A 25,778-nucleotide genomic window follows, 5' to 3' on the forward strand; every position below is an offset into this window, starting at 1 on the left:
GAGCAAATCTTTACAAGCTCTTTGCAATTAAATTAATCTATTAAATGCTATATCTAATACAGAAATAATTAGCTTAATATCAAGATCCAATTAACTTTCTAATTGTTGTCTAACTTGAAAGCTAAAAATAAGCCTTTACTGGTATCGGGGATATTTAATGTGGGAACTGCTTACCTTGTAAACGATGTAAGACTTGAAAGAAATATTTAACAAGAATTATAGGCTGAAAAATTTAATAGATGTTGGACTTTTATATACTCTAAACAAGTATGATCCAAGATTGTGAAAAATAAAAGATAATATTTATTAAAGTAGGTTTACAGTTATTCAATAAGTCTATTTCATTTCACATCCTGAATGAATCTAATATATAAAACTTGTTGCCTTTGAAGCTAAAATATTTAAGAGTATTCCAATATTATTTATGTGCATAGCATTGCAATTCTCATACCGAATCCTTATTGATGGAGCTCTTAAAAGTAGCCCATAAGGCATCAAGGTGTTAAATGCCTAGGGAAATTCTCTCATGCATGCTTACTAAAGAGAAAAATCAATATATATACTTGAAATATTGGACACTTTATCATCTGTAAGCTCATGCTGCCCGCTCTCCCACAATCATTCTGCGATAACACTAATCACTCTTGTTATACTCGTCGCTTATCGGAAAGCTCAACTGGACGCCTAGGTTTATATACGCAGTTTCGAGGGCTTCCGGGACCAGTTCACATTCGGTCCCACACATAACGCTATGTTTACGGTAAAAATTTGTATCGCTCTGCTGCCGCTCTTGGCGCTGGCCAGAGCCAATGCCATTGGCCAGCAGCCGCAGCTGCAGCACCTGCTGTCGGAGCACTATGAGGAGCTGGCCAAGGCGATCAAGGCTGACGAAAAGGGAGTGGAGCCCCGCTTGGTGGAACGCATAATGCAGAAGATAGAGGACGATCTGGCCATGGAAATGTCAGTGCGCATTATAGACGGCTACGATGTGCAGGGCGTGGACAATGCGCCCTATCTCGTCTCACTCAGCCTGACGCCGCTCATCTACAGCCATCAGTGTGCGGGCGCCATCATTGGCAAGCGCTGGGTGCTGACCGCCGGCCATTGCGTGGAGGAGCTGCGCCGCTTCAATGGCGACGTGATTGGCATTCCCATCTATGCGGGCCTGTCCAATCGATCGAATGTGAGCGACGCTCAGGTGCGCCTCGTGGACTTTGCGGCGACGCATCGCCAATTCAACGGCGTCGCCGGCAGCGACAACATCGCCCTGCTGCATGTCTCCCAATCGTTCGTCTACTCGAATCGTGTGCAGCAAATCGCGCTGCCGGATCTTGACGAGGACTACAGCAACAAGACGGCTGCCCTCTATGGCTGGGGTCTGACCACAGCTGATGACGACGAGTATTCCAAGAAGCTGCAATATGCATTCGCTCCGCTGCTAAACAGCGAGCAGTGCGCCAAGCAGCTGCCTTCAGATGCGCCGCTCTCGCGGAAACAGGTGTGTGCTCAGGTGAAGGCATGCTATGGCGATGGCGGCAGTCCGTTGGTCTACTGGCCCATCACTGGGCCCGCCGAGCTGGTGGGCCTGGGCTCCTGGAGCTATATGCCCTGCGGCTATGCGAATCGGCCGACGGTGTACACCTCGGTGCCCGCTTACGTCGATTGGATTTACCAAGTGATTAGCGCCTACTACCAGCTGAACTGAGAAGTCCCTAAATTCAACTCGTATCAAAATGATCTTTGCGTAATATATTTGCCACCAATTAAAGCAAACAACAACAATCTAATCTCTATAATTCCTAGATATACTTAATGCTGCTCTATCAGTATTGCCGATGGTCGATAAGCTATATTTTGATTGTTCCATGTGTTGGATCGCACATGACCAATCGTAAATTCTAAGCAATGTAACTGTCGTGAGTTAAGGGCGTTTCAATAGAATTTCGCATATAGAACCCAAAACCCATTGAAATTGGAATATCTATGACTGATGGTATTGTGAAAATGTTTGTAAGAGGCAGATAGAGACACATATCTCATAACAAATATATATATAGAGTATATTCTTCTTCTTAAGGAATATACATATGTAAGTATATATATCATCTGTGCATCCATATGAAGAGATCTCGTACACCCCAAATCTTAGAAACTTCAAATCATAAATGTATATTCGAGTATACCATACGGTGTACGAGCCTGTAATTTTTTCCGATAAATATTTATTGTATTTATCCTATTTATCGATTATAATCGATATTTAGTGTAGTTTTTAAGCGTAGTTTTACTGTGTAGATCTTTGTATTTAACACAATTGGAAACCTACCCCTCAATACTCAATAATTACAATCTAAAAATTTAATATCGAAAATCAATAGATTGGAAATTTATTACAGAGTTCGGGGTATTTCCTAGTCAAGTAGTCCCCACTAGAACCATCTTACTTGCTCTACATCAATCTTAATTTGAGCTAAGCTACGAGTCAGGCCAAATGACGTCCCCAACAACGTTTGACAGCTGCAGCCGTGCTGTGGGCTGGGCTGGGTTTTGTTCGAGTGTGCCACTCGGCGTATGCTTAATAAGTGCCTGGGTAAAACTTTAAACCAACACAGCAGCAACTCGAGCAGCTAGTTTTGAAGTGCTCAACAAACTTGCACAGGTGACAAGCGTGGAGGATGTCTACGTTTTTATGACATCATTTGCATGTTGTTTGAAGTTGCAGCTGTCGAAGGTTCTAACATATGAAATATGCAGAGAGAGAAAGAGAGAGAGAGAGTATTATTTGAAGGAAGCTCTGGAGACTCTTGAGCAACTAATTAACATTTGACTTTGAGCTATTTGAAGTATGCAACTGGATGCAAAGGGGATTCCCAAGGAATCATCTGTGTTATATCATCAGTATAATGTTCATATAGATAAGCATCTTTACAGGGTATTATCCAGTCAACTGCTGCACACAAATATATTTATTTCAATAGTTTAGGAATGTGAGAAAAGGGATCAAGAAATCCCACACGCAACGGTAGCAGTAGCAGCAGCAACAGCTGGATAATCCCAAATAGCATTTGCATAGTCCCCAAAGCAGTTGACGCTTTGCGTATGGGCAACTGTAACTCGCACTTGCCGGCTTTATTGGCAGGCCCCTAAGCATGATTGACAACACAATGTGCACAGGACTGGAGATGTATCTATATCTGTATTTGTAGCTGTATTTCTATATCTGTCTTCAACTGTAAATGCGGCACATCTGCCTACGGAATTATCCCTTTTTTGTGGTGGCGCCTAACCAACAAAACCAAGTGCCTCCCAAAATGTCTGTAGACAGACATCTCTATGTCACAATATTAAGGGCAGGGGTGAACGAAAAACGAAAAGCACAGACAGGCTGTTACATCAATTGAATTATGCATGTAATCGCTCTTAGCCCAAACAAGCTAGCACATAGGAGAGAGAAAAAGATGGAGAATGTGAGATATTGAATCTGTCGCCTCAACAGTTTTTCAGTTACAAGCATGAATTTCCCATTTCTCACTCAATTTACAGGGATATTCGACAATTCACTTGGCTATTTATGCTTGTGCCAGTGTTGGTTAACACTCAACTTTGGCCATTGTATTGTAATGAACGATCGGGCCGGGATAGCGCGTAGCTTAATTAGTTAAAAGTAATTAGACAAACAGCGCAAACAATATAAAAGTCTCGTGCTCAAGTATCGAAATATTCGTTTTACGCGGGGTTAAATTTGTAGTCCAATTAGCGGAGCGCAACCCTTTTCGAATGCCAGCCCAAAAATCTGCAGAAAATATGCGCTTAATTGAATATAAATGTGGCAGTAGGGGATGGCTTGGGCTCGCTGACCAAACAGAAGGAAATGAACCGAAGCCATAGTCGAGTCCCAAATGACCCCCAAATGCCCCCAGAGCAAAAATTTGAACTGCAAGTTAATGTTTTCAATATCAATTATTAGTAGAGAGTCGGTCGGTTAGTTGTTGGGGCGAGTAGAATTCCCCAAAGTGAAATGGGGGCCACTTTGCCACCTTTCTGAGTTCATTAAACCGACCCCAACAAAGGATAATGAACTGGCGAAACAGCTGCAAATTCAATTTGCTCATTAAGACTATTTCAATGATCATCAATTCTCGACCAAAAATAACACTTATTCCCTTAAAGTAATGGTCATATTTCATGGGTCGCAGTTGAGGGCACGATACAAAATCGATTATAGAAATATTGAATCGAGCAAAAAGACTTGGCAATTTGAGCTTAGCGTGCTCATAGACCTAAGTGCATAATATTCTTTACCTTTTTTTATTTATATAGCTATCATTCATATTTGTTGGTCTAAAAGTTAGCTGAAGTAACTTATATATATATTATAATAATCTTGATATTTTATCTATTTGTTAACTGAAGTAACTTATATTATTTATACTTACTTACCTTCTATGCTCTATCTTACATAACATGCCATGCATCACTTAAGCTTACATATTTTGAAATATCTCGATTTATGCCTTTTGCCATAAAACTTTAATAGATGGCATAAAAGTTTCGTCGTAATTTTTTTGTTCTAGAAACGCAAATATCTCTAGCAATTTCTATTTAATTTTGTTGAAATAGTAAATTTTCATTTTGCACTCATCAAAATGTTACAAGTTCTTTGCTGCATGAATGGTTTTAGGTCGAACAAATATCTTAGATATATGGCAATCTTTGAAACCCCGTCAATTTATGTCAAACAGGAATGTAAAGCTATCTTGATGATTTTATTTAAGGTTAAGGGTCTAAATAATGTGAATATTTATAATTTAATGCTTGCTGTAAATAAGACAATTGTAATAAAATATATAAAATATATTTTTCACTATTTAAATAATGTGTAACTTTTGTAATTACAGTAAAACAAAACAAAACAAAAAATAATAAAAGTTTTTGTCAATACTTTAGGTCGCTCTTGTCAAGCTTAAGTTTTATTTTATAGTTTTAAATTAAATTGAAATTTTGCTTTTAAGCCGATTGAAGCTTAAGTAACTTTCAACCTTTCATAACAGATTTTATTTAAGACAAGCTTGAAAGTTGAAAAATTAAAAAAATATATATATTTTCGCACAAAATTTTGCCTAGTCCTTTACTTGTATTAAATGTATTTGTTTCTCTATATATATTTCTATGTATATTGCACAAGAAATAAAATCTTTAAAGACTTTCATGACATTGAAAGCGGAGCTGAGTTGAGATGGCAACAAGTGCCGAAAATATTTGAATTTTCATTGGGGCAAACACATATTTAGTCTATGATATATGCTTTGTAATTGTTAATGAGTGTTTATATCTTACGCACCATTTAACGGCTTTTCAAGTAGGAAGATTCCAAGAAAACTGAAATATTGCTGCTCTCGGATGGATGCCGTGCACAATGCTCAAATGCTTCGTGGCATCTTGTTTTGCATATAATATATGGAAAACAAAAACAACCGAAAAAAAAAAAAAAAACAAACCAAAAGAAAAAATGAAATAAAATAAAATATTTCATTTTTGGCTTGCGTTGTGCGTTCTATCTGAGCGCATCTGTTTGCCATTGCCGAGCCGGCAGCTGGGGCCAGCATAAGAGAATTTCGCATTCTTTTCTTTGGTTCTTATGAATGAATGCTAAAATATTTATGGCAGTCAGCGGTCGAGGAGCAGACGGCGGTGGAGGTGGACTGACGACACGGGGCACATTTTACAGGGCCATTTAATTTGACTTAAATAATAAGCAGATATGACTTTCTTCGTTCTGGCCATTTTGCGGGCGATTGGAAAGTAAAATTCGTTGCAATAAATTCATAAGTCTCGACCAAGTTGAATGAACTGAGGGCGCTCTGGAGAATGTTTTCTTTTTTAGCGCAATAATAAATGTTTTTTTTTTATTATTGCTAAGCTGTTAATGAAAACGGAAAACCTTGCACAGATTTAGCAAAAAGACATATATCATAAACATATATACTTGTATTCATTTCCTTGTTCTATTCCAATTTCAGGATTCAGGCAGCGGGACACCGGTGACAATGCGAGTGGATGCCAAGGGCTTCTTTCTGTATTGGGTTGATCAAAACAATGAGCTCGACATCCTGGACATTGCCACAATTCGTGATGTGCGCACGGGACAGTATGCCAAAAAGCCAAAAGTGAGTATATAATAGATTTGATATATCATTATATATTAGCTGTCATCACAGTTACATTCGCATTCTGGAATTACAATTGAAAAAGCAAATATTAAGTATACGCTGGAGAGGAAGGAAGGAAGAGAATTATATGTGATATACTTGATTTTGATAAGTCACATTTATTTATGCCATTTCATTGTAAAATATTTTCATTCATTATTGATTGGAGTGGGCGAAGTAATAAAAGGGAATCAGTAGGTGTGAGGGGTGAGGCGAGGTAAAGCAGACAATTTTACAGAGAAAATGTGTGTGGAGTATGGCTATATGTGTCTAAATGTGTGACAACCGAGTAGCACACGAAGCTTACTTTCGAGTCTCAAATTCCAATTAAATATGTTTTTCGTTTTAAATTCTTCTATGGGAAATCTTGAGAGTTCAAATAGCAGTTCAAAGGTTTCTTGTGTGTACTTAAAAAAGAATTTTGTCAAGCGTTGGAAATAAAAATAGGAAATAAATAAATTATATAAATTCTTCATTTATATAATATCTTTAGAACACATCTGTCCTTAAATTGAAGAACGAATTTACAATTTTTCAATTTAATAAGGCATGGCAATTAGTTTAAGTACATACTGATATATTATACATCAATCTTGACACGCAACCTAATTAATTGCAATCGCGAAGGGTATCAAACAGATGGCATGCCAAAATTCATTTGATCTCGTGCGATACTTGAAGCATTCCTTGTTGAATTTTCGTCTGTTTGTTTGTAAATAAAAAATATTGGCAACATTAATTATTCTGACCATTCAACGAACGGTCCGAAATGTTTGTTTGTATATTTGCGCTAGGTCGGCTGCGTACATTCGAGCGAAGCTATTCGCAAAACGAGCTAATAAAAATTGCTTTGACTTTAGCGATTGAAATCCAATTATAGGCTAAGGCAAGAGAGCCACGCAAACAAGCTCTATTCTATTCTATTCTATTCTATGCTGTTCAGGTGGGCACGCATAATCCACAATTTATATAGAGCATGAACATATGTATAGATTTATATATGTTATTCTTGTTGTTTTTTTTTTTCCTTAGCCAGGTCACGTGCGTTATGTTCAGGTTTTTGGCGCCGGCAAGCAAACAAAAACAAATGCGACTCGTATGTGTTAGCCTCTGGTTGGCATTGTTTTGTGTCGCCATATTAGATGCTCCGTTTCTTCTTCTCGTTCCATTGGCTTGCCTTGCTGTTATTTCCTTAGCGCACAATATGTGTGCGTGTGCGTTTGTTTGTGTGTGCGTATGTCACTTCTTGGTCGATTCACACAATTTTGTTTTCATGGCACAAACGCTTATTGTGTGTACTTAGTGTTTCACGCGAGTATTGGTGTGAGTGTGATTGTGGGTATGGGTGTGGGTGTGGGTGCGGGTGTTGGCCATGTCCAGATATCTGTGTATGTGTGTGTGTGTGTGTGACCAAATACATTTATCATTGCAATGACACGGCAACATGACTGTGATCCTACACCCAAGCTCGCACAACTTTTTGCAAAGAATTGAACGTAAAAAGCATTTTACGTAACGTTTGCAAAAGGAAGCGCCCGAACAGGGACGGACTGATTCAACCAGCCGGCAAGCGTATCCTGCCAGCGGCAAATAGGAAACGCCAACAACAATGAATCTAACAAAAAAGAGCAGCAACAAAGCGAGCATTCGACTTTTTGTTCTGACTTTTCATGACTTACTAAGCAAAAAAAAAAAAAAAAAACCCTGTCCCACAGTTGTGTTTTTAAAGTCCTTCAGCCTTAGTCTGTCCCACTTTCAAATGCTGCTCCTCACATGACAGCGCCCTTTTCTTGTGGCAGCTGCTGGAAGTGCATATTTAACCTGGGTCAATGGGGCCAGGCATTTGATGGGCGTCGCGTATAATTCATATGTATGTGCCAGACCCACCAGACACTCGTGGCTGACTGGCCAACCCCTAGGCTAGGCGCTGCCCACCCACAACCCCAATCGTTGGCCTCTTATCAAAGGCAAACGAGCTGCGTTTTGGCCTCGCACTGGACAGCGAAATTTTTGCACTAATGAAATGCAGCGAGCGGAGAAATGAAGCGAGCAGCTAAATGAGTCTACGCCAAAGTATGAGAGTTGGCCGCATGCCACGCCCACTGCTGCTCAATTGTATATATGCGATGATTAACTCGAAAAGTTGAAAAAATAAAAGCAAATGGGGCCTTCATATGTTGCAGTCCATTTAAGTCTGCATTACAACATATGCTAAAAAACAAGCCACAACGTTTGTCTACTACCCCATTTAACCCTTTTTCATTACATTTCGAGTATATGTGTGTGTGTGTTCGCACTTATATGCGCTTGTATGTGGGCTTGTGTCCAGAGGGCGTGCCTGTTGTCTTTTTTTTGGCGCACGTTGATTAAAAATGTTCTTTTAATGCCCTATCGAGAGAGTCTTCTATTTAGCCATTAAAATTGTGGAGACACTTTAAATATTATAACTGATAAATCTATAAATAAAATCTCTTCAAATGGAAAATGGAAAAATAACAAAGATTATTCAGTTATAATTGATAAAAACTATATAGAACCATATATATTATAATTATTTTTAATCAGTTTGTTATCTCTAATGTTTATACGAAAATAAGAGCTATTAAATATTTCAGCAATTGCAAATTTAATGGATAATTAGATAATCCCAAGTTAATGAACACCCTATTAACTATTAATTACTGAATATTAGAACACTCATAAAAATAATTGCTGATTAGATAATCAGCTGAGTAGATAATCATAGACTAAGTATGGTATGTAAGAATTATTTTTAATTTCGTATGGTATATATTTAACATATTTCTTACATATCATTCTTATATACTTGGTTAGGGCATTCAATTCGCAGCAATTCAAAGCAAATTTTCTGTCGTACTTTTGTTACATTGATATGAACTGGAATGCGATTTTATGAAAATACGCTGAAGCGAAAAAGAAATGCGACTCGGACACGGTTAAAGAGTTTTCCTTTTTTGTCTGCTCCCAAATGAATTATGTAATAGTCTCGATGTATAGGCAAAAGAGCATTACAAATGTACTAGTGGCCGTCCGAAAAAAGGTAGTCCCAATTTTTGCTTAGCTGCAAACCTTATCAAGCATTCGCAACTTTCATAATTAATTTTTGACCTTTTCCCCGGCGTCTGTTGCGCTGTCACACGTCACAAGTTGTATGAAGTTAAAAGTATGACATACATACATATTTATGACTAGACAAATAGAGAAGCAAAGCTATATTTATAGTCATTCTGAATGTTAATTCATGGAAAAGAAAAGTTTATTTTCTTTAATTATGTAACTGTTTGCGTTGCGCTCAGGAGTGACTTCATCTCCCCGTGCTTGCTTTTAAGTTATTATGAGCTCACTCTGCTCCCCGCTGATATCCCTATTAAATTTCGTGTCAGACCTTTACCCCTAGTCTAGTCCATGTATAAACTTTGATTCCACTTTCATCACTTACCGTGTGGGCCAAAGATCTTATCTTCGCCGCAACCTTGAATTACTACGCGCTCCGAGGGTCTTCTGCAGCATTTGCCGTAGATGGTGCACGGCGGAATTTCATCTTTATTCTTCTCAAAGCAGGACACCAGATTTGAATAGAGCTCTTCAAATGTTCTCGGCTCGTCATCTTGCTCTTCGGCCATCGCCTCCTCTAGCTCCGTCTCCAGGTCGAATTCCACATCGTACGGCAACGTATCTTCCTTGTACTTCATCCATTGGTAGTACGTGCACATGTTATCCGGCAGACCACACTGCACATCGCAGTACTGGTGATTGCGTCGGAGGCCGTGCTTTGGCTTTTTGGGTGGCTTCTCCATGTCGAGGGCCACCTGCAGGGGAATATAGGGTTCGTAGTCGCCGAAATCATCTTCGTACTCATCCTCTGGACAATAAAGTATTCTATGAGAATTCTTGGCGTGCGTCTTCTTGAGCACCGTCGGCATCTTATTGATGGCACAGTGCAAGATATTACGGTTGAGTACATAGGCTCCCTTAGGCTTGGGCACCTTTTCCGGTTTCTTTGGTTTTTTTGACTTCTTGGCCTTTGGATCGATGCCGTTGACCAAATTGAGGGAACTGGTGAGAGCTCGTCTATACTCGACTGCCTCTGGCAGATTGACTTTCGATCCCATGCCATAAAAACTGAGCGAATCTTTGTTCGGAGCTTGCCTCCATATCTCAATGGTGTCAAATCTCTTATCCTTGCCAAAGGGTACCCTGCAGCCCATATCGACAATAGCCTCCGACAAGAAGTTTCCCGATTTTTCATTCGAGCATCGTGATATTGGCGGTCTTATATTGGGATACGTTTCTTTCTTCAGAAATCGGTTCGCCTTGCAGTTCTCTATGCGCATCACATCGTATAGCGTCAATTGAGCATAGTCGAGCTCCTTGCCATCTTCTTCCTCGGAAGACTGATCTTCTTTTCTTTCTGGCTCCTTACTTTGATCCATTTTGGTATATATGTGTATATATGATTAGTCAAGTGCTAAAATCTGTGAAACCTTTATCAGGTTTTTTGAATGGGATTCTCAAATTTGTTATGTTCTCAGTTCAAAACATTTTACCTAATAAGCAAAGCTAGCTCACATGTCGACCCATATCGACATCAGTTGTAGAGGAATAGTCTAAGTAGGCGTCGTTATATACCATCATATCAATTATATCAATCATAGAAAGCAATGGTTTTAGATGTACTTGGGTGTAACTGATAACGCGAAAATGTCTCTGTTTTTATAAATAACAATTAATTTAATTAAAACAAAAATAATAATATAAAAGTATAAAAAAAAAATGTCCTAAAAATGCCTCAATGCCGATTAGCCCTCATCTTTCTTTGGTTTTGCAGACCTTCACATATTTGCCAGCATAGACGATCCTTGAGTGCTTTGACTTTGCAGTGCAGCTCTCTATCCATATGACCGTACGATTTTTGTAGATCTTGTAATGCATCCAGTCGATCAAGATATTCGCCCCACTTGCGGCTTGTGCAGAAGCAACTTTCCTCTTTGATGGGTTCGCATTTGCGCTGTGGTGCGCGATATTCCTTCGGAGCGCAGGCGATTTGCTCTCTATGGCGCATACTGTTGTAGTATTCCCGGAGTTTGCGTCGCTTCTCCTCCTCTTTCAGTTGACTGATCAGCGGTGAATCCGGCTCCCGGTCGCGGCGCTCCATAAAATTGCAAACTACACACTGGCAGTCCTTGCCGCGTGTCTTATTGTATCGTGATACATGAGAGCTCCATTTTCTCTGCACTTTCATATTCTTCTTATATGGTTTTCGTTTTTTCGCCTGATATGTATCGGATTTGTCCGGTGGGAAATTTCTTGAGTTGTCGCCAAAGTAATCGGTGGAGATCATCGAAGAACTAGACATTATGAAACTATGTTGTTTATTGCGAAACTTCACATCGAAGGGTTTTTGTTCAGACGTTAGCATCTTGTTTTTTGTAGAAGCTCTCATTGTGTCCGTTTTGGGTTTTGTCTTAGACTTACCACTACCTCGACTACCACCAGGACCACCACGACTACCACGACCATCTCCTGCACCCTGAGATGTACCCTTAGATGCACGTTTGGGTCCACTATTCGAACTGCCGGTTTTTTCTGTAAGTAGGCTTCTTCGTGCTGCATCGCGTTCGCTGACTTCATCCAAAACTCTTCTCAGCACGCTTCCTTCTGTGCTTAAGCCGGTGTTAGCACCACCAGAAGCAATGTCGCCTGCACCGCCAATCTCAGTGGCACCACTTAAATCAGGCATGAAACCATGCTGAGAGGATCCCTTGCAGGTCTTGTACGCTTCATAAAGAGAATCTTTGTGGGCATTTCGTTGAAAGCAAGTGATCAGCTTCGAGAAGAGTTCATCATAGTCCTTTGGCTCCGATTCAATTTCCTTCTCCAATTTTTCCATTTCCTTCCGGTAGGCGAGCTCATACGCAGATTCTTTTTTCGGTTCCATGCATTCATAGTTGATCAGCTCGCCCTTTGGCTGTTTTTGTCGGCGCCTTAAAGGGGTCGACTTCGGGCAACGTTTCGCCGCACCGGTCTTTTTCTTACCAATCAGAGTCTCGCTTTGGAAAAAGGGCTTGACATTTGCAAACGAACGGGGACAATGGAGCCAACTGATTGCTTTGGTTAAATTAAGCGAAGCCATGTTATCAACTTTGGCCTTTAATTCGGTTCGATTAAGTACATAGGGTTGATGCCCTGGCGTAGATGGCATAGTTGCAACAGTTGGAGTCCTCAATGGTTTTTCCTTGACTTCTGGTGGTTTTACTTTGTTGAGACATTTCTCAATGACCTGGTTAAAAACGACCGCCTCGGGCTTATTTTTGCCCGCTCCTACGCCATAGTACCCCAAAGTATCCTTGTTGGGGATACGTCTCCAAACATCCACAATATCATCATGATCCATGTGAAATGGTCGTCCAGACCTCTGGCTCGTACCGCCATTGGTAATAGAGAGCTGAGAATCACCTTTCAATACAGGAGTCATTGATACACTGGGATATGTTTCCCATTGCTGAAAATTGGCTGCCTTGCTATTGAGCATCCGCTTGACTTCCCTGGGCGTATTCTTTTTATCCGGAAATGGCTTAGACTTCACACTAGACTTGGCCGAATCGGTTGATTTCTTCTCCTTTCTTTCTACATGATTAGTATCCAATCTATTGATTACGTGTCTGTAGCCGTAATGTTGAATTGCATCCATTAAATATTCTGTTGTGATCTCTGGATAACATTTAGATACTGGCGGCTTGACAGTGGCATATAGTTCGCCCCTGCGAAAAGCAAAGTTCTTGGTGTTTGCCATTTGCTTGGCCGCTTGGAGTGAAAGCTGGTCCGCATTTCGAATGTGTGATTCTTGTTGTCTTCGCATTCTATGAGGTCTCACGTTTTAATAAGACTTGTAAAAGGTTAAGAAAATAATTAATAAAAATCTATAAAAAGGCTACAAGTTTTCCCTAAAACATAACGAAAATTTTGGAATGATTACAGTCTCAAAGTATTACAGAAAGTAAACTGAAAAGTGACATTTGCATTAAACACCCTGTCCATGCACACATTCAGTAGGCGATCAATTCCAGCATGAAGTGACTAGAAAGTATAAATGTCAAAGATGAAATTAGTGTAATGTAGAGATAATGGAAGATGGATTGGTTATAGAGTGGTCTTAAAGGTATATATAAAGGTTCTTCAGTATGTTCTCATTAAATTAAATTGTACCACTATGCCTTCAGTAAATTGGATTTTTTTTATATAAGCGGAGACTTTATATAACTTTACAAGTACATACAACGGTTAGATCTACCTATTAAAGTGATATTCTGTTCCAGTTTACAGAAAAAATATCCGCCATTATTAAAGAAAAAAATCATATACATATATAATGCAAAAATAGTCAAATTATATTTAAACTAAGTAATAATAAACATTTTGAAACATAATAATTGTCACACTAAATGAAATATTTGTACGCCTTTGTGGCTATAGACACTCACATAGGCGACGACTTATGCGCTCCTGAATGTCATTAATGTTAAACAACAATTCATTATTCACGATAGAGTGTTTGGGACCCAGCAACTTTTTCAGATTTTCCATAGCATCTAAGCAGTCGCAATACTCCGCTAACTTTGGATTCGCGCAGAATGTATTGTCGCACTGAATGGCATCGCACTTGTGCTGTGGCGCTGGATATTCGGGCTTGCGATATTTCATATACTCACAGTGGCACATTTGCTTGTAGTAATCGCGCAGTTCCCTTATCTTGTTTTCCCTTTTCATTTGCTGGAGCATTTGCTGTATTAGCGGAGATTCAGTCTCTTCACTGCGACGTTTCAGAAAACTGCATATTTCGCAGGGACACTCAATTCCTCCACTGCCATCCTTGCCCTTGCCATCGCCCTTGCCCTTGCGTTTTTTACGCTTCTTGCGCTTCTTCTTCTTTGTAAGATCATCTGACTCTGAGCTACTTTTCTGCAAATTGCCCAAAGTTTGCCTAGGTGTCATGAAACTACCTCCCCCTTTATCCGGCTCATCTTCTGGAAGTGATATAACTGATTCAATGCTTTTTTTCATCGGTCTGAGTGGACGTTCTTTGGCTGTTTTAGTCTTCTTTACGCTAGACTTTCGTTTAGTCGTTCGTCGCTTTTTATTATCATCAGACGACGAGTCTTCTGAAACAAAGGAAAGTTTCGATCCTCCATCCTTCAATGCATCGATGCACTTCTCATAAGCATCGGTGTGCTCCGGCTTGCCATCATGTTCAAATAATGGAACCAGAACATTGTACAGCTCGTCGTAATCCTTAGGCTGTTTAAATCGCGATTTCCGTGCACTTGGTCTTCCCAGTGTAATGCTTGGCAGTTTACCTTTTCTTGGTAGAATACCCCCCGCGTCAACACCTGGCGGTATATAAAGAGTTTGTCCTAAAGTTCCTGGTCCGACACCGCGTGGTGCGAAACCCCCTCCAGCGCCGTCTGGTGTGAAACCGGGCGGCGCGAGACTGCCTGGTCCGAAACCTCCTTGTCCCATTTGCTGCTGCTTCTTTTTTTCTATTTCCCATTCCACTTCCATTCGCATTTCTTCTTCTAGCTCTTCCATCTCTTTTTTAAACCTCTCTTCATATGATTTTTGATCTTCTTTATATTTCATCCACTCCAGCTGTGTGCATGTATTTTCGGGAATATGACATTGAAGTTCGCAGTACTTGTCTTTCTGTTTTAAGTCTTGCTTAGACTTTCCAGGTAGTTTTTCCATATCAAGGGCTTTTTCGATCGGAAAATGAGGCTCAGTAGGTGGAAAGGCCTGCTCCCTGTCGCGGGGACAATACACCCATCGAAGGGCACCCACAGCACTTACAGCCTCCTGAACAGTGGGCATTTTGCGGACTTTAACAGTAAGCTTTGGACGGTTGAGAACAGCGTATCCGGGTGGCTCCACTACTTTGTCAGGTGGTGGTTTTTCAGGCTCCTTTGGCTTCGGCGGTTCCGGCGGATTGACCTTTTTAAGAGACTCAGCAATTGCTTGGTTAAACAAAACCGCCTCCGGCTTGTGAATGCCCGTGCCCACGCCGTAGTAGCCCAACGATTCCTTATTTGGGCTTCGTCTCCAGACCTCCACAACGTCATCCTTCTCCATGTCGAAATGGCGCTCACATCCACCTTCTCTAAGGCTATCCATCAAATACTCTGCTGTTAAAGCAGGACAGCACTGGGATACCGGAGGTCTAATAGACGGATAAATCTCGTCATCACGATAGTCAGCCGGCTTGCAATTAAGCATTCGCATCAGATCGTATGGGGTAAGCTTGCTATAGTCAAGGTTTCTCTTTTGTAGCTTTATTTGACTGCAGACGTATTTATTCGATGGGCGGGGCATGTCAACTCTTTTTTGAGTGACCACATTCTCTACTGGTGCGGCTTTTTTGTTGGAGTACAGTTTGGGGTCGAATGGCTTACAGCCTGTATTTTCAGCCACGTTGGCTATCCACTTTTCTGAGAATGCGGGACGACACCGAGATAGCGGGGGCCTTATGCTGGGATACCTTTCCCCTTGTCTAAACGTATAGGACTTGCAGTTCTGCAAGCGCATAGCATCGTATGCAGTAACATTAGCTGCATCCATATCGAGTGTTCCATGCTTTTTGGACATTCTTTTCGGTAAAATTTGTCAATTTATAACATGAAAAATTTGTGAAATATTAATAATAGTATACAGTTTTTGTCAAGACAACACAATAAAATTTTGTTAGTATCACATTCAAAACAATTTAGAAACTAAAATAAATACTAACGAGCGAAGAAGTCTTGGAAATTTGAACTATCGAAGTAGGCTGTGATTAAAGCAAATTGAAATGTCTCCGCCTGCTGCATTCCCACAAACCGAAAACCCAAATACAATCAAATACGGCAATCAGTAAATATGCATTTTTAAGAAAGAATTTTATAAAATATTTGAAACATGATTCGCTTATTTGCATTCTTATATTATAGTTCCAGGCAAATTAAGGCTTATAGTGTTTTGCTTTTAGATGATCAATTTTTCGAATATTGAAAAGGTCCTTGAGTAAAATATGGTCATATGCCATTAGCTACAATTATTTTCATACTTTTGTCATCTAATCTTTTAAATCAAATATTAAGCCGATGTTTAGAGCGAATCAGCTCAGTAGTGTTGCGATTTGACTAATTAGAAACATCAAAACAAGCCGATAAAACTACTACGAAATCATCGCGACAATTAACTAGTTTGCTAATAAAAGAAACAATATGATAGAATTAAATTATATATTGTAATACTGGATCAAAATACACATACACCAAATACATCACTAATTCAAACCAGTTCACAATTCTGTTGTGAACCCATACACATACTATCTGATTTTCTGAAATATATTTTCCTGTTGAGGCAATAGTTACTGAAGGCACTCACAAAAGCGATTGCATAGTCGATTCTTCAAGTCCTCTAAATTGAATATCAGTTCATTCTTTATAATCGTATGCTTGGGACCAAGTTGTTTTTGTAACTCCTGCATGGCCATCAAGCAGTCACAGTAGTTTGATATCTTAGGATTTCTACAGAAGAAATCGTCGCATACAATGGGATCGCATTTGTGCTGGGGTGCAGGATACTCTGGCTTGCGACACTTGAGCTGTTCAATATAGCACTTGAATCGATAGTATTCTCGCAGTTGGCGACGTTTATCATCTCGCTTCAATTGAGAAATAAGCGGAGAGTCCCGTTCCGCTTGGCGACGTGTCATGAATTGGCAAATGTCGCACGGGCAACCCGAATCTGATGATTTCTTTTTTTTGTGTGTCTTTTTTATGTGTAACTTCTTTTTCTGCTTTGTTTTGTCTTTAGAGAATGCATCCGATTTATCTTCTATTATATTATTGTCTGATTTGTCATATTCGCCATCTCCACCACCTGAACTTTTGCCATCATCGCCTTGTTGTCTAACCTTACCGCCCGTTTTATCATCTTCTCCACCAATTTTAACTTTTTTATTTCCTCCTTTTCTGCCTTCTGATTTATCCCCCTTTCTATTTCTATTCTTACCGTGTGCCTTTCCATCTGATGTGTCCTTTTTAACACTGGACTTTCGTTCCCCAGTCTTACTCGTCCTTTTGCCTTCATCAGATGATGAGTCTGGAGTAAATGAAATTTTTTGATTGCCATTATCCTTCAGGGAAGCAATGCAGCTGTCATAGTCATTGGTCAATTTCGATTTTGTGTCGTACTCAAAAAATGGAACCAGAGTTGTGTATAGTTCCGAGTAATTCTTTGGCTCTACCGATTTCCCTTTACGTCCTCGTAATTTTCCTGAACCCCTATGTGAGGAGCGTCTCTGTTTACCTTTTCTTGGTAGTAAACCTCCTGCGTCAACACCCGGTGGCACAACAATAGGTTTTGTAACATCGCTCGATCCATGCTCAGACTTTTTTTCTGATTCAGAGCTTCGAAATCTAAAAACATTTGGTCCGAAAGTTACTGTTCCAAAATCTTCTTCTCCAATTCCGAAAACTGATCCGATAGCTCCTGGCCCAAATCCACCAAGCTCGAAATCTGACATTATCTTTTCCTCTTGTTCCCGATTTTTTTCCATTATTAATTCATTCTCTAAGTCTTCAATCTCTTGCTTATACTTCTCTTCATATGATTTTTTATTTCCTTTGTACTTCATCCACTCGAACTGAGTGCATGTATTTTCGGGAATATGACATTGCAGTTCACAGTACTCGTCTTTCCGTCTAAGTTCATGCATAGACTTCGAACGTGGCCGTTCCATGTTAAGTGCTTTTTTTATCGGAAAAGGGGGCTTACTAGGTGCAAAGCGTTCTTCGTCAGTTCGGGGACAGTACACCCATCGCAATGCGCTAATCGCATTGAGGGTTTCCGTAACAGTGGGCATTCTACTAACTTTTGCACTTAGCCCTGGACGATTGAGAACGGCATATCCGGGTGGCTCTATTACATTGTCACTCGAAGCTGGTTTCTCAGGCATTACCTCTGGCTTGGGCGGCTCTGGCGGATTCACCTTTTTAAGACACTTAGAAATTGCCTCGTTAAACATAACCGCCTCCGGTTTATAAATGCCCGTGCCTACACCGTAATAACTCAACGATTCCTTATTTGGACTTTGTCTCCAAACCTCTACAATATCATCCTTCTCCATGTCGAAATGACGCTCACATCCACCTTCTCTAAGGGTATCCATCAAATACTCTGCTGTTAAGGCAGGATAGCATTGGGACACGGGGGGTCTAATAGACGGATAAATCTCATTATCGCGATAGTCAGCCGGCATGCAGTTAAGCATTCTCATCAGATCGTATGGGGTAAGCTTGCTATAGTCAAGGTTTGTCTTTTGTTGTTTTATTTGACTGCAAACATATTTATTCGATGGGCGGGGCATATCAACTCTCTTTTGAGCGACAACATTCTCTACTGGTGCAGCATTGGTACTGGAATATAGTTTTGGGTCAGCCACATTGGACATCCACTTATCAGAGACGGGAGGACACCGAGACACTGCGGGCCTAATGCTGGGATAGATTTCCCCTTGTCTAAACGTATATGCCTTGCAGTTCTGCAAACGCAAATCGTCGCATGCAGTAACATTCGCTGCATTCCTATCAAATGTTCCATTTTGGTTGGACATTGCTATAAAATTCTGTCTTTTATAAAATTTGTTTTTTTTTTAAGTCTTGGAAATTTGTTAAATGTTACAATAATTATGCAAAACTACAATTTTTGTCAAGATTATACAATAAAATTTTGTTAGTTTCACATTCAAAACAATTTAGATAGTAAAATATATACAGCTTGACGAAGAAATCTTGTAAATATATAAACTATCAAAGTAGGTGAAAAAGGCAAATTTAAATGTCTGTGCTTGCTCAAATTCTTAAAAAAGAATTTATTTAAAATATTTTCTGATATTGATAACATCTATTTATAATGAAGAGGAGAGCCACAGACTCTTGTATATAGTAATTTTGTATATTCCAAAAAATATATATTGCAGTAGTGTTTCGATTTAACAGTATGTAAATATTTTTTAAGGCGACTGTCTAAAGTGAACTAGAGTTATTAGCACATGAGTGCAGCTGTGATTGCGTCGATTCCAGGATTTATAAGAGTTAGACACTTGCAATTCATCAATAGGTTCTCATATAACGCAGATTGAGTCTGCTTCAAATTAATAGTTTCAATTAAAAACCTTACTGAAGTTCCTTTGGATCTCTAGGGTCCGAATTTTGCATTCATATATTCCATATAATAATCTACCATCTCCCACTTTCACACCCCATTTTTGCTCCGTTATTCATTGTCAAAAAAAAAAAAAGAAGATTTTTAGATATTTGCAGAATTAATAAAGTCATTGTTATATGAAACAAAAAATTACAGATCGGTCGATATTGAGGATAATATTTTTGTGTTGCATTGTCGTTTCATTCTCTAAATATTGTATATCCCTTCTCTTCGAATGATTTTTATTTTGTTGGTATTTTGCGCTGAGAGTATAAATTTGTAGGAATATCACATTACAGATCGTTTTTTTCGTTTTAGCACACACATGGATTTCGTTGGTGACCGTTCCATGTTAAGAGCTTTATTGATCGGAAAATGGGGTTTACTAGGGGCAAAAGGCTCGTCGTTATTACGACGACAGAACACCCATCGCAATGCACCAACCGCATTTACGGCCTCATGAACTGTGGGCATTCTACGAGCTTGTATATTAAGCATTGGGCGATTCAGAATAGCATGTCCTGGTGGTTCCATTGGTTTGTGACTCGGAGGTGGATCTTGAGGCACCTTCTTTGGTTTGGGCGGTTCTAGATTGACCATTTTAAGACATTTACAAATTGCCTGGTTATACATAACCGCCTCCGGTTTATAAATGCCCGTGCCCACACCGTAGTAGCCTAGTGATTCCTTATTTGGGCTTCTTCTCCAGACCTCCACAATATCATCCTTTTCCATGTCGAAATGGTGCTCACATCCACCATCTCTAACTGCTTCGGTCAAGTACTTTTCTGTTAAAGCAGGACAGCACTGGGATACCGGAGGTCTAATAGACGGATAAATCCCGTCATCACGATAGTCAGCCGGCTTGCAATTAAGCATTCGCATCAGATCGTATGGGGTAAGCTTGCTATAGTCAAGATTTCTCTTTTGCAGCTTTATTTGACTGCAGACGTATTTATTTGATGGGCGGGGCATGTCAACTCTTTTTTGAGTGACCACATTCTCTACTGGTGCGGCTTTTTTGTTGGAGTACAGTTTGGGGTCGAATGGCGTACAGCCTGTATTTTCAGCCACGTTGGCTATCCACTTTTCTGAGAATGCGGGACGACACCGAGACATCGGGGGCCTTATGCTGGGATACATTTCCCCTTGTCTAAACGTATAGGACTTGCAGTTCTGCAAGCGCATAGCATCGTATGCAGTAGCATTAGCTGTATCCCTATCTAGTATTCCATGCTTTTTGGACATCTTCCTTAATAAAATATGTCAAATTATAAAATCTGAAAAATTTATTAACGTTAATAAGCCAACATTTTAAAATTTGGTATCACATTCAAAACAGTTTAGATAGTAAAATAATTACTACCTGACGAGAATCCTTGGAAATAAGAACGATCAAAGTAGACTGTGAATAAAAGAAATTGAAATGGCGTTGCCTGTTGCATTTTTTACAAACCTAACAGTCCTAAAGATTTTAAAATAACTAAAATATTCTTCCATTTTATCAAACATCCATTTGTATACTCAAATGAAATGAATCTGTTCATCTGATTGACGGTTCACCCATTTCGCCGCTTTTCATGCTAGGTACTTGAATATTTGTAGAGACACTCTTTTGTACTTGATACGCCCCACTTCTTTGTGTAAGTGTGTACTATATAAGCAGTAGGTAAAGGAAAAAATCACAGTTCATATGTTAGAATCAAAAACATATATTGTAACAATTGATTACAATAATCTTACACCTAATGAATCACTAAGTCACATCAGCTCGCAATTATTTTGCGTACACGTACACAGTCACATATCTATATAATCTGATAATACATTTTTTTTTCTTAAGTTACGAAAGACAGTCACATAGGCGCTTGCATAGGCGACTCCTTAAATCCCTTAAGTTGAATATCAATTCATTCTTCATATTGCGATGCTTGGGACCAAGTTGTTTTTGTAGCTCCTGCATGGCCTTTAAGCAGTCACAATATTTCGATATTCTAGGATTTTTACAGAAGAAATCATCGCAAACAATGGGATCGCATTTGTGCTGGGGTGCAGGATACTCTGGTCGGCGACACTTGAGCTGTTCGCGATGGCACCGCATTCGGTAGTATTCCCGCAGCTGTCGTCGCTTCTCTTCTCGCTTCAATTGAGAAATAAACGGAGTGTCCGGCTCCGTTTGGCGACGTTTCATAAATTTGCAAATTTCACATGGGCAATCCTTCATTGGTTTTTTACAGTGATCCACAACTGGTGGTTTACTTTTGGGTGTCTTAGATTTGCGCTGTTGTCTTTTGTTCTCTTGATCTATTACCTTCTTTTTCTTTTTTGTTTTGCCTTTGACGGATGTAACAGAAATGGTAGAAACTTTATTGTCGAGTATAGGTTGAGGAATGCCGTGATCATCCTCGCTTGATTTACCCTTTTTCCCTGTGTTTTTAGCTTTTTCTAGTTTGTTGTTTTTACCAGTATTTTTATCTTCATTTTTATCGCCTTTTTTCCATTTTTTTCCGGCGTCAGTTTCTGAGCTTTGACCCTCCTTTCCATCCTTAACTGGCTTTTTACTATGTTTCTTCACATTTTTCTTATTTTCTATATCACCTTCTGATTTTCCGAAAGTTTCTTTTCCGTGTTCGGTTTCTTCCTTCTCCTTATTGAAAAGGTTCTTGTCTCTGCTAGACTTTTCGTCGGCTGAACTTGTTCCTCCTTTTTTCTCCTTCTCTGGTTTGTCAAGATCCATACTATCGTCCTTTATGGGAGGAAATTCTATTTGATCACCACCAGGTTGTCCCGATGGTCCCCGAGGACTGCCGCCTTCATCGCCCGTTTTATCGCTCTTCGGCTTACAGCAAGTGTTATAAAGCTCACACAATGAGTCTTTCTTACTGTAGTTCTCAAAGCACGTTATAAGATGTTCGAACAGCTCATCGTAGTCTTTCGGCTCAGGAATTTGCTGAGCCTCCCGCTGCTGCATCTCGATCTCGAAAGCTTTCTCAATTGCCTTCGGGTCTTGTTTGTACTTCGTCCACTCATAATCTGTGCATACATTCTGGGGAATACCACATTTCAGATCGCAGTATTTGTATCTTCTCCTTAGTCCATATTTTTGCTTTGTCACCGGTCTATCCATATCAAGGGCAGTGGCCAAACTAATTCTGGGCTCGCTGCTAGCAAACGGATATTGTGCATGAATTGGAAGTGGGCAATGCAGTACGCTGAATGCCTCGCTTGCATTGATCTTTCTCTGCACAGTGGGCATGCCTTTGATTTTTTCCTGTAGTAACTCGCGATTTAGAACAAAGGGTCTACAATCTTCCCTGGGTAGCGTAAGATTGGCTGGCTTAAGTCTGCCAGGGTTCATTGTTGGCTTCTTAACACTCGTTGCCTTTCGCATTGCTCGCGCTAACGCCTTTTGGAACTGTAATGCCTCCTTTTCGGGTTGGCCTGAGCTGACCCCGTAGTAGCTCAGATTCTGTTTATCGAGGCTTTTGTTCCAGACCTCGATGACATCGTCTTGCTCCATGTCAAAGTAGCGACCGCAGCCGAAATCTTCAGCCTCGTTGTATAACCAATCCACTGTCTGCGCATCATCGCACTTGGATACTGCAGGTCTGATGTTGGGATAGCTTTCGGACTTTACAAAATTGAACGTCTTGCAGTTATTCCTGCGTATCACCTCGTAGGGAGTTAGCTGCTGGGCTGGAGATAGTTGGATCTCTGAATGAGGCTTTCCTGTGTGATCTACATTGGCACTTGTTGATCTCGAATCAATATTTTGAACCGGAGAATTTTGTTGGTTACGCATTTTGGTTTAGCTGTACCTGATGGACATAGGACTAAATAAAATTTATCTTTTTTTTTTAATTTCTTTTACAAAATTTTGTCTGTTTGACCAACCAAAGTTGTCAAAAACTTACTGAAACTGTAACGAAATTTACCGAAAAAGTCGACATAATAAATTCGATTCGAGAGTGTTTTGACTAAGGCAACCTTTTCTTGGCTAGTCACCAAATGAGGGCTGTTAAATATTTTAATAGCTAGCCTGTGCCAAAAAGGATTAGCCAAAATCAGCAAGGACAGGCCCAGGCTCAGCTGAGCAGAGCTTTAAGAGCAGCGTGTGAAACAATTAAGATAATCACCGTAGTCATTTCCGTTTTACGCTTCCTACGTAGCCCGTAAAATTTCCTGGCAAAGCCGAAACTCCACCAGCTGAACTTGTGTGTGTGTACGTCTCCCTCTCTATACCTTTCTCCCTCTTTTTCTCGCACTCACTCGAAACCTGTTACATTATTCACGAAGACAAATTTGCCCGATTTAGTTTTTAGTTAAAAGCAAATTATGGCGCTCTAATGACGGCGCAGTTAAGCTGACGGACGCTGACGGCAGTTTTCAATGACATTTTATGGGCTGGCCTGGCGCCAGGGGAACACTTACCAAGCCCAGATTAAAGAGAATGAGGCTTTAATTGCCATGGCCTGCTCTTTGATGGCCATTGAGCAGCGCTCCATCGTGGCCTTCATGATGATGTGTCAATCGTCCTGCGTCCTGCTAATGTTTAAAGTGTCCCGCCAATGGACTGAGGTCTTTGTGCACACTGGCGGGCTGCTGGCAGGGCTAAGCATGTTCTTGGCCAACAAAGGTCAGCTTTTAAACCGTTTTTCACCTGTTCTGTGCTCTGGCGCTTGGCATGTGATTGGGCTACGCTCGAGCAGCCTGTAATCGGCTTTGACGGCTCTGCCAATGCCTGTGTATCACAGTGTCAGGATGCTGATGCCATCCAGCTAGTTGGCTGCCAAACTCAATCCCAAACTCAAACTCAAACTCGATCCCATCGCTCGTTGGCTTAACATGGGTCAAGGTCAAGTTCAAGCAATAAACTGTCAGCTCGGCTGATAAACATGGTTTGAGTTGGCCAAAAATTGGTCAACTTTGCGAATTGAATTACGTTTTGTTTGTTGTCAATTGGGAAACTTTCTTGCTTTTGTTTTTAGCAGATGCAGTTTTTATGGTATGTCGAATGAGAATAATGACTCGAGAATATTTTTTATGGCAGACTTTTACTTAAATAAATATGATTATTAAATTATAAATGTTTAGTCAGAGTTGGTGTAATATTGTATGGGATTCTTTTCATATAGGTAGTACATCTGGTTCTTACATACTAACTTTTAACTTTTTAATAAAACTACAGTTAGTAAGTATATCTTTAGGCATACTTAATGAATTTTGAATAGAGTAAATAAGTCATTAAATATATATATAAGCCTTGAACATAAGCCAAACACTTGCATAGATGTCAAATTGTAAACTTGTGTATACAGCTAAATTACAGACTTATTCAATTGACAATTCAATATGTTCTCAGAGTTATTTATTATGGTTTAATGTTGTCTTAGTGCGAATATTATTTTATGCACCGCTTTGCACATTAATCATTGCCAAGCAGTCTGTTGCTAGCATTAGAATAAGCACACATACATATGTACATATGTACGAGTATATCAGAAGGCTATTGATAATATTTGCTGAGCATGGCGCCATATCGTGATCATGTACATATATCTAAATGCTCATCATAAATAAACAGTGTGTGCACAGAGACACAAATATGAATATCCACACAGCACAGAATGTGCACCAGTGGTATTTTGTCCATAGTTATCCAGCAGTTTGTCAAATGTCTTAGAGTCGACAGCGCTACGGGTGGCATCACAGACACACACAGAGAGAGAGAGAGAGAGAGAGAGAGAGAGAGAGAGAGAGAGAGAGAGAGAGCTTCACTTACTGTAAATATAAAGGCATGACTTGCCCCAAAGTTAATGCCAAATTCAAGCTTCAGTTGCCTTCCGCAGCTGCTGGCATGTGTGTGTATGCGTTGGTGTATGTAGCATGCATTTTAGAGGACACTGATAATCCTGGAGCTGATTTTGGATTTGTCATTAAACGCCCAGCGGGATGACAACAATGAAGTCCACAGCAGATAAGGCACTGCCCAAGCTCTGACATTGCCATAGCAACCGCCACTCGGGCGATGCAACCGCCACTCAGGCTGTATAGAGCCGTTGACGGCGGAAGACGGGTACCGGGTAACGGGTAACGGGAAACAGAGAACGGGGATAACTGCTAAACTGACAACAAAGCCAAAACTAATGCCGTTCGCCATGTCTCGCCAAACAGTCGCTTCTCCTTGTCACAATCTCCCCTCTTTCTCTTAATCAATGTCGCCATCTCTCCCGTTCTCTCTCTCTCTCTCACTCTCTTTATATTTAAGTTTTGCAGAACATGTTGCGTGATTATCTAACTATC

General features: G+C 40.1%; 8 protein-coding genes across 10 annotated transcripts in view; 2 read left to right on the forward strand and 6 right to left on the reverse strand.

Annotated features, from left to right (window-relative positions):
- The window catches only part of Plc21C (Phospholipase C at 21C), a 52,892-nt gene that overhangs the window by 8,070 nt on the left and 19,044 nt on the right, over positions 1–25,778 (forward strand). For all 3 annotated transcript variants that reach the window (XM_018001945.2, XM_018001947.2, XM_018001946.2), the window contains exon 2: positions 6,021–6,167. In XM_018001945.2, the coding sequence (XP_017857434.1) occupies positions 6,021–6,167 (147 nt within the window). The remainder of the gene's footprint in view (positions 1–6,020; positions 6,168–25,778) is intronic.
- On the forward strand, positions 704–23,373 carry LOC108610115 (lectizyme). The gene has a single exon (XM_089464264.1). The coding sequence runs from the start codon at positions 752–754 to the stop codon at positions 1,703–1,705; it is 954 nt and encodes a 317-aa protein (XP_089320390.1). The 5' UTR covers positions 704–751; the 3' UTR covers positions 1,706–23,373.
- LOC108610113 (uncharacterized) lies at positions 5,952–10,663 on the reverse strand. The gene is made up of 2 exons (XM_018001972.2): positions 9,670–10,663; positions 5,952–6,231 (listed from the first exon to the last, which is right to left on the reverse strand). Exons 1-2 carry the CDS (start codon positions 10,661–10,663, stop codon positions 6,203–6,205), a joined length of 1,023 nt encoding a protein of 340 aa, XP_017857461.1. The 3' UTR covers positions 5,952–6,202.
- Positions 10,937–13,089, reverse strand: LOC149269704 (uncharacterized). Its single transcript, XM_089464261.1, has one exon. It carries the CDS (start codon positions 13,087–13,089, stop codon positions 11,020–11,022), a length of 2,070 nt encoding a protein of 689 aa, XP_089320387.1. The 3' UTR covers positions 10,937–11,019.
- Positions 13,596–15,866, reverse strand: LOC149269705 (uncharacterized). The gene has a single exon (XM_089464260.1). The coding sequence runs from the start codon at positions 15,864–15,866 to the stop codon at positions 13,698–13,700; it is 2,169 nt and encodes a 722-aa protein (XP_089320386.1). The 3' UTR covers positions 13,596–13,697.
- LOC108610106 (uncharacterized) lies at positions 16,488–18,882 on the reverse strand. The gene has a single exon (XM_018001954.2). The coding sequence runs from the start codon at positions 18,880–18,882 to the stop codon at positions 16,633–16,635; it is 2,250 nt and encodes a 749-aa protein (XP_017857443.2). The 3' UTR covers positions 16,488–16,632.
- On the reverse strand, positions 19,701–20,752 carry LOC149269706 (uncharacterized). The gene has a single exon (XM_089464263.1). The coding sequence runs from the start codon at positions 20,721–20,723 to the stop codon at positions 19,764–19,766; it is 960 nt and encodes a 319-aa protein (XP_089320389.1). The 5' UTR covers positions 20,724–20,752; the 3' UTR covers positions 19,701–19,763.
- On the reverse strand, positions 21,168–23,277 carry LOC108610107 (uncharacterized). Its single transcript, XM_018001955.2, has one exon. The coding sequence runs from the start codon at positions 23,275–23,277 to the stop codon at positions 21,319–21,321; it is 1,959 nt and encodes a 652-aa protein (XP_017857444.1). The 3' UTR covers positions 21,168–21,318.

The sequence above is a fragment of the Drosophila arizonae genome, chromosome 3, assembly GCF_054131065.1.
Source record: "Drosophila arizonae isolate 15081-1271.41 chromosome 3, UAZ_ARI_1.0, whole genome shotgun sequence".
Classification (NCBI taxonomy): Eukaryota; Metazoa; Arthropoda; class Insecta; order Diptera; family Drosophilidae; genus Drosophila; species Drosophila arizonae.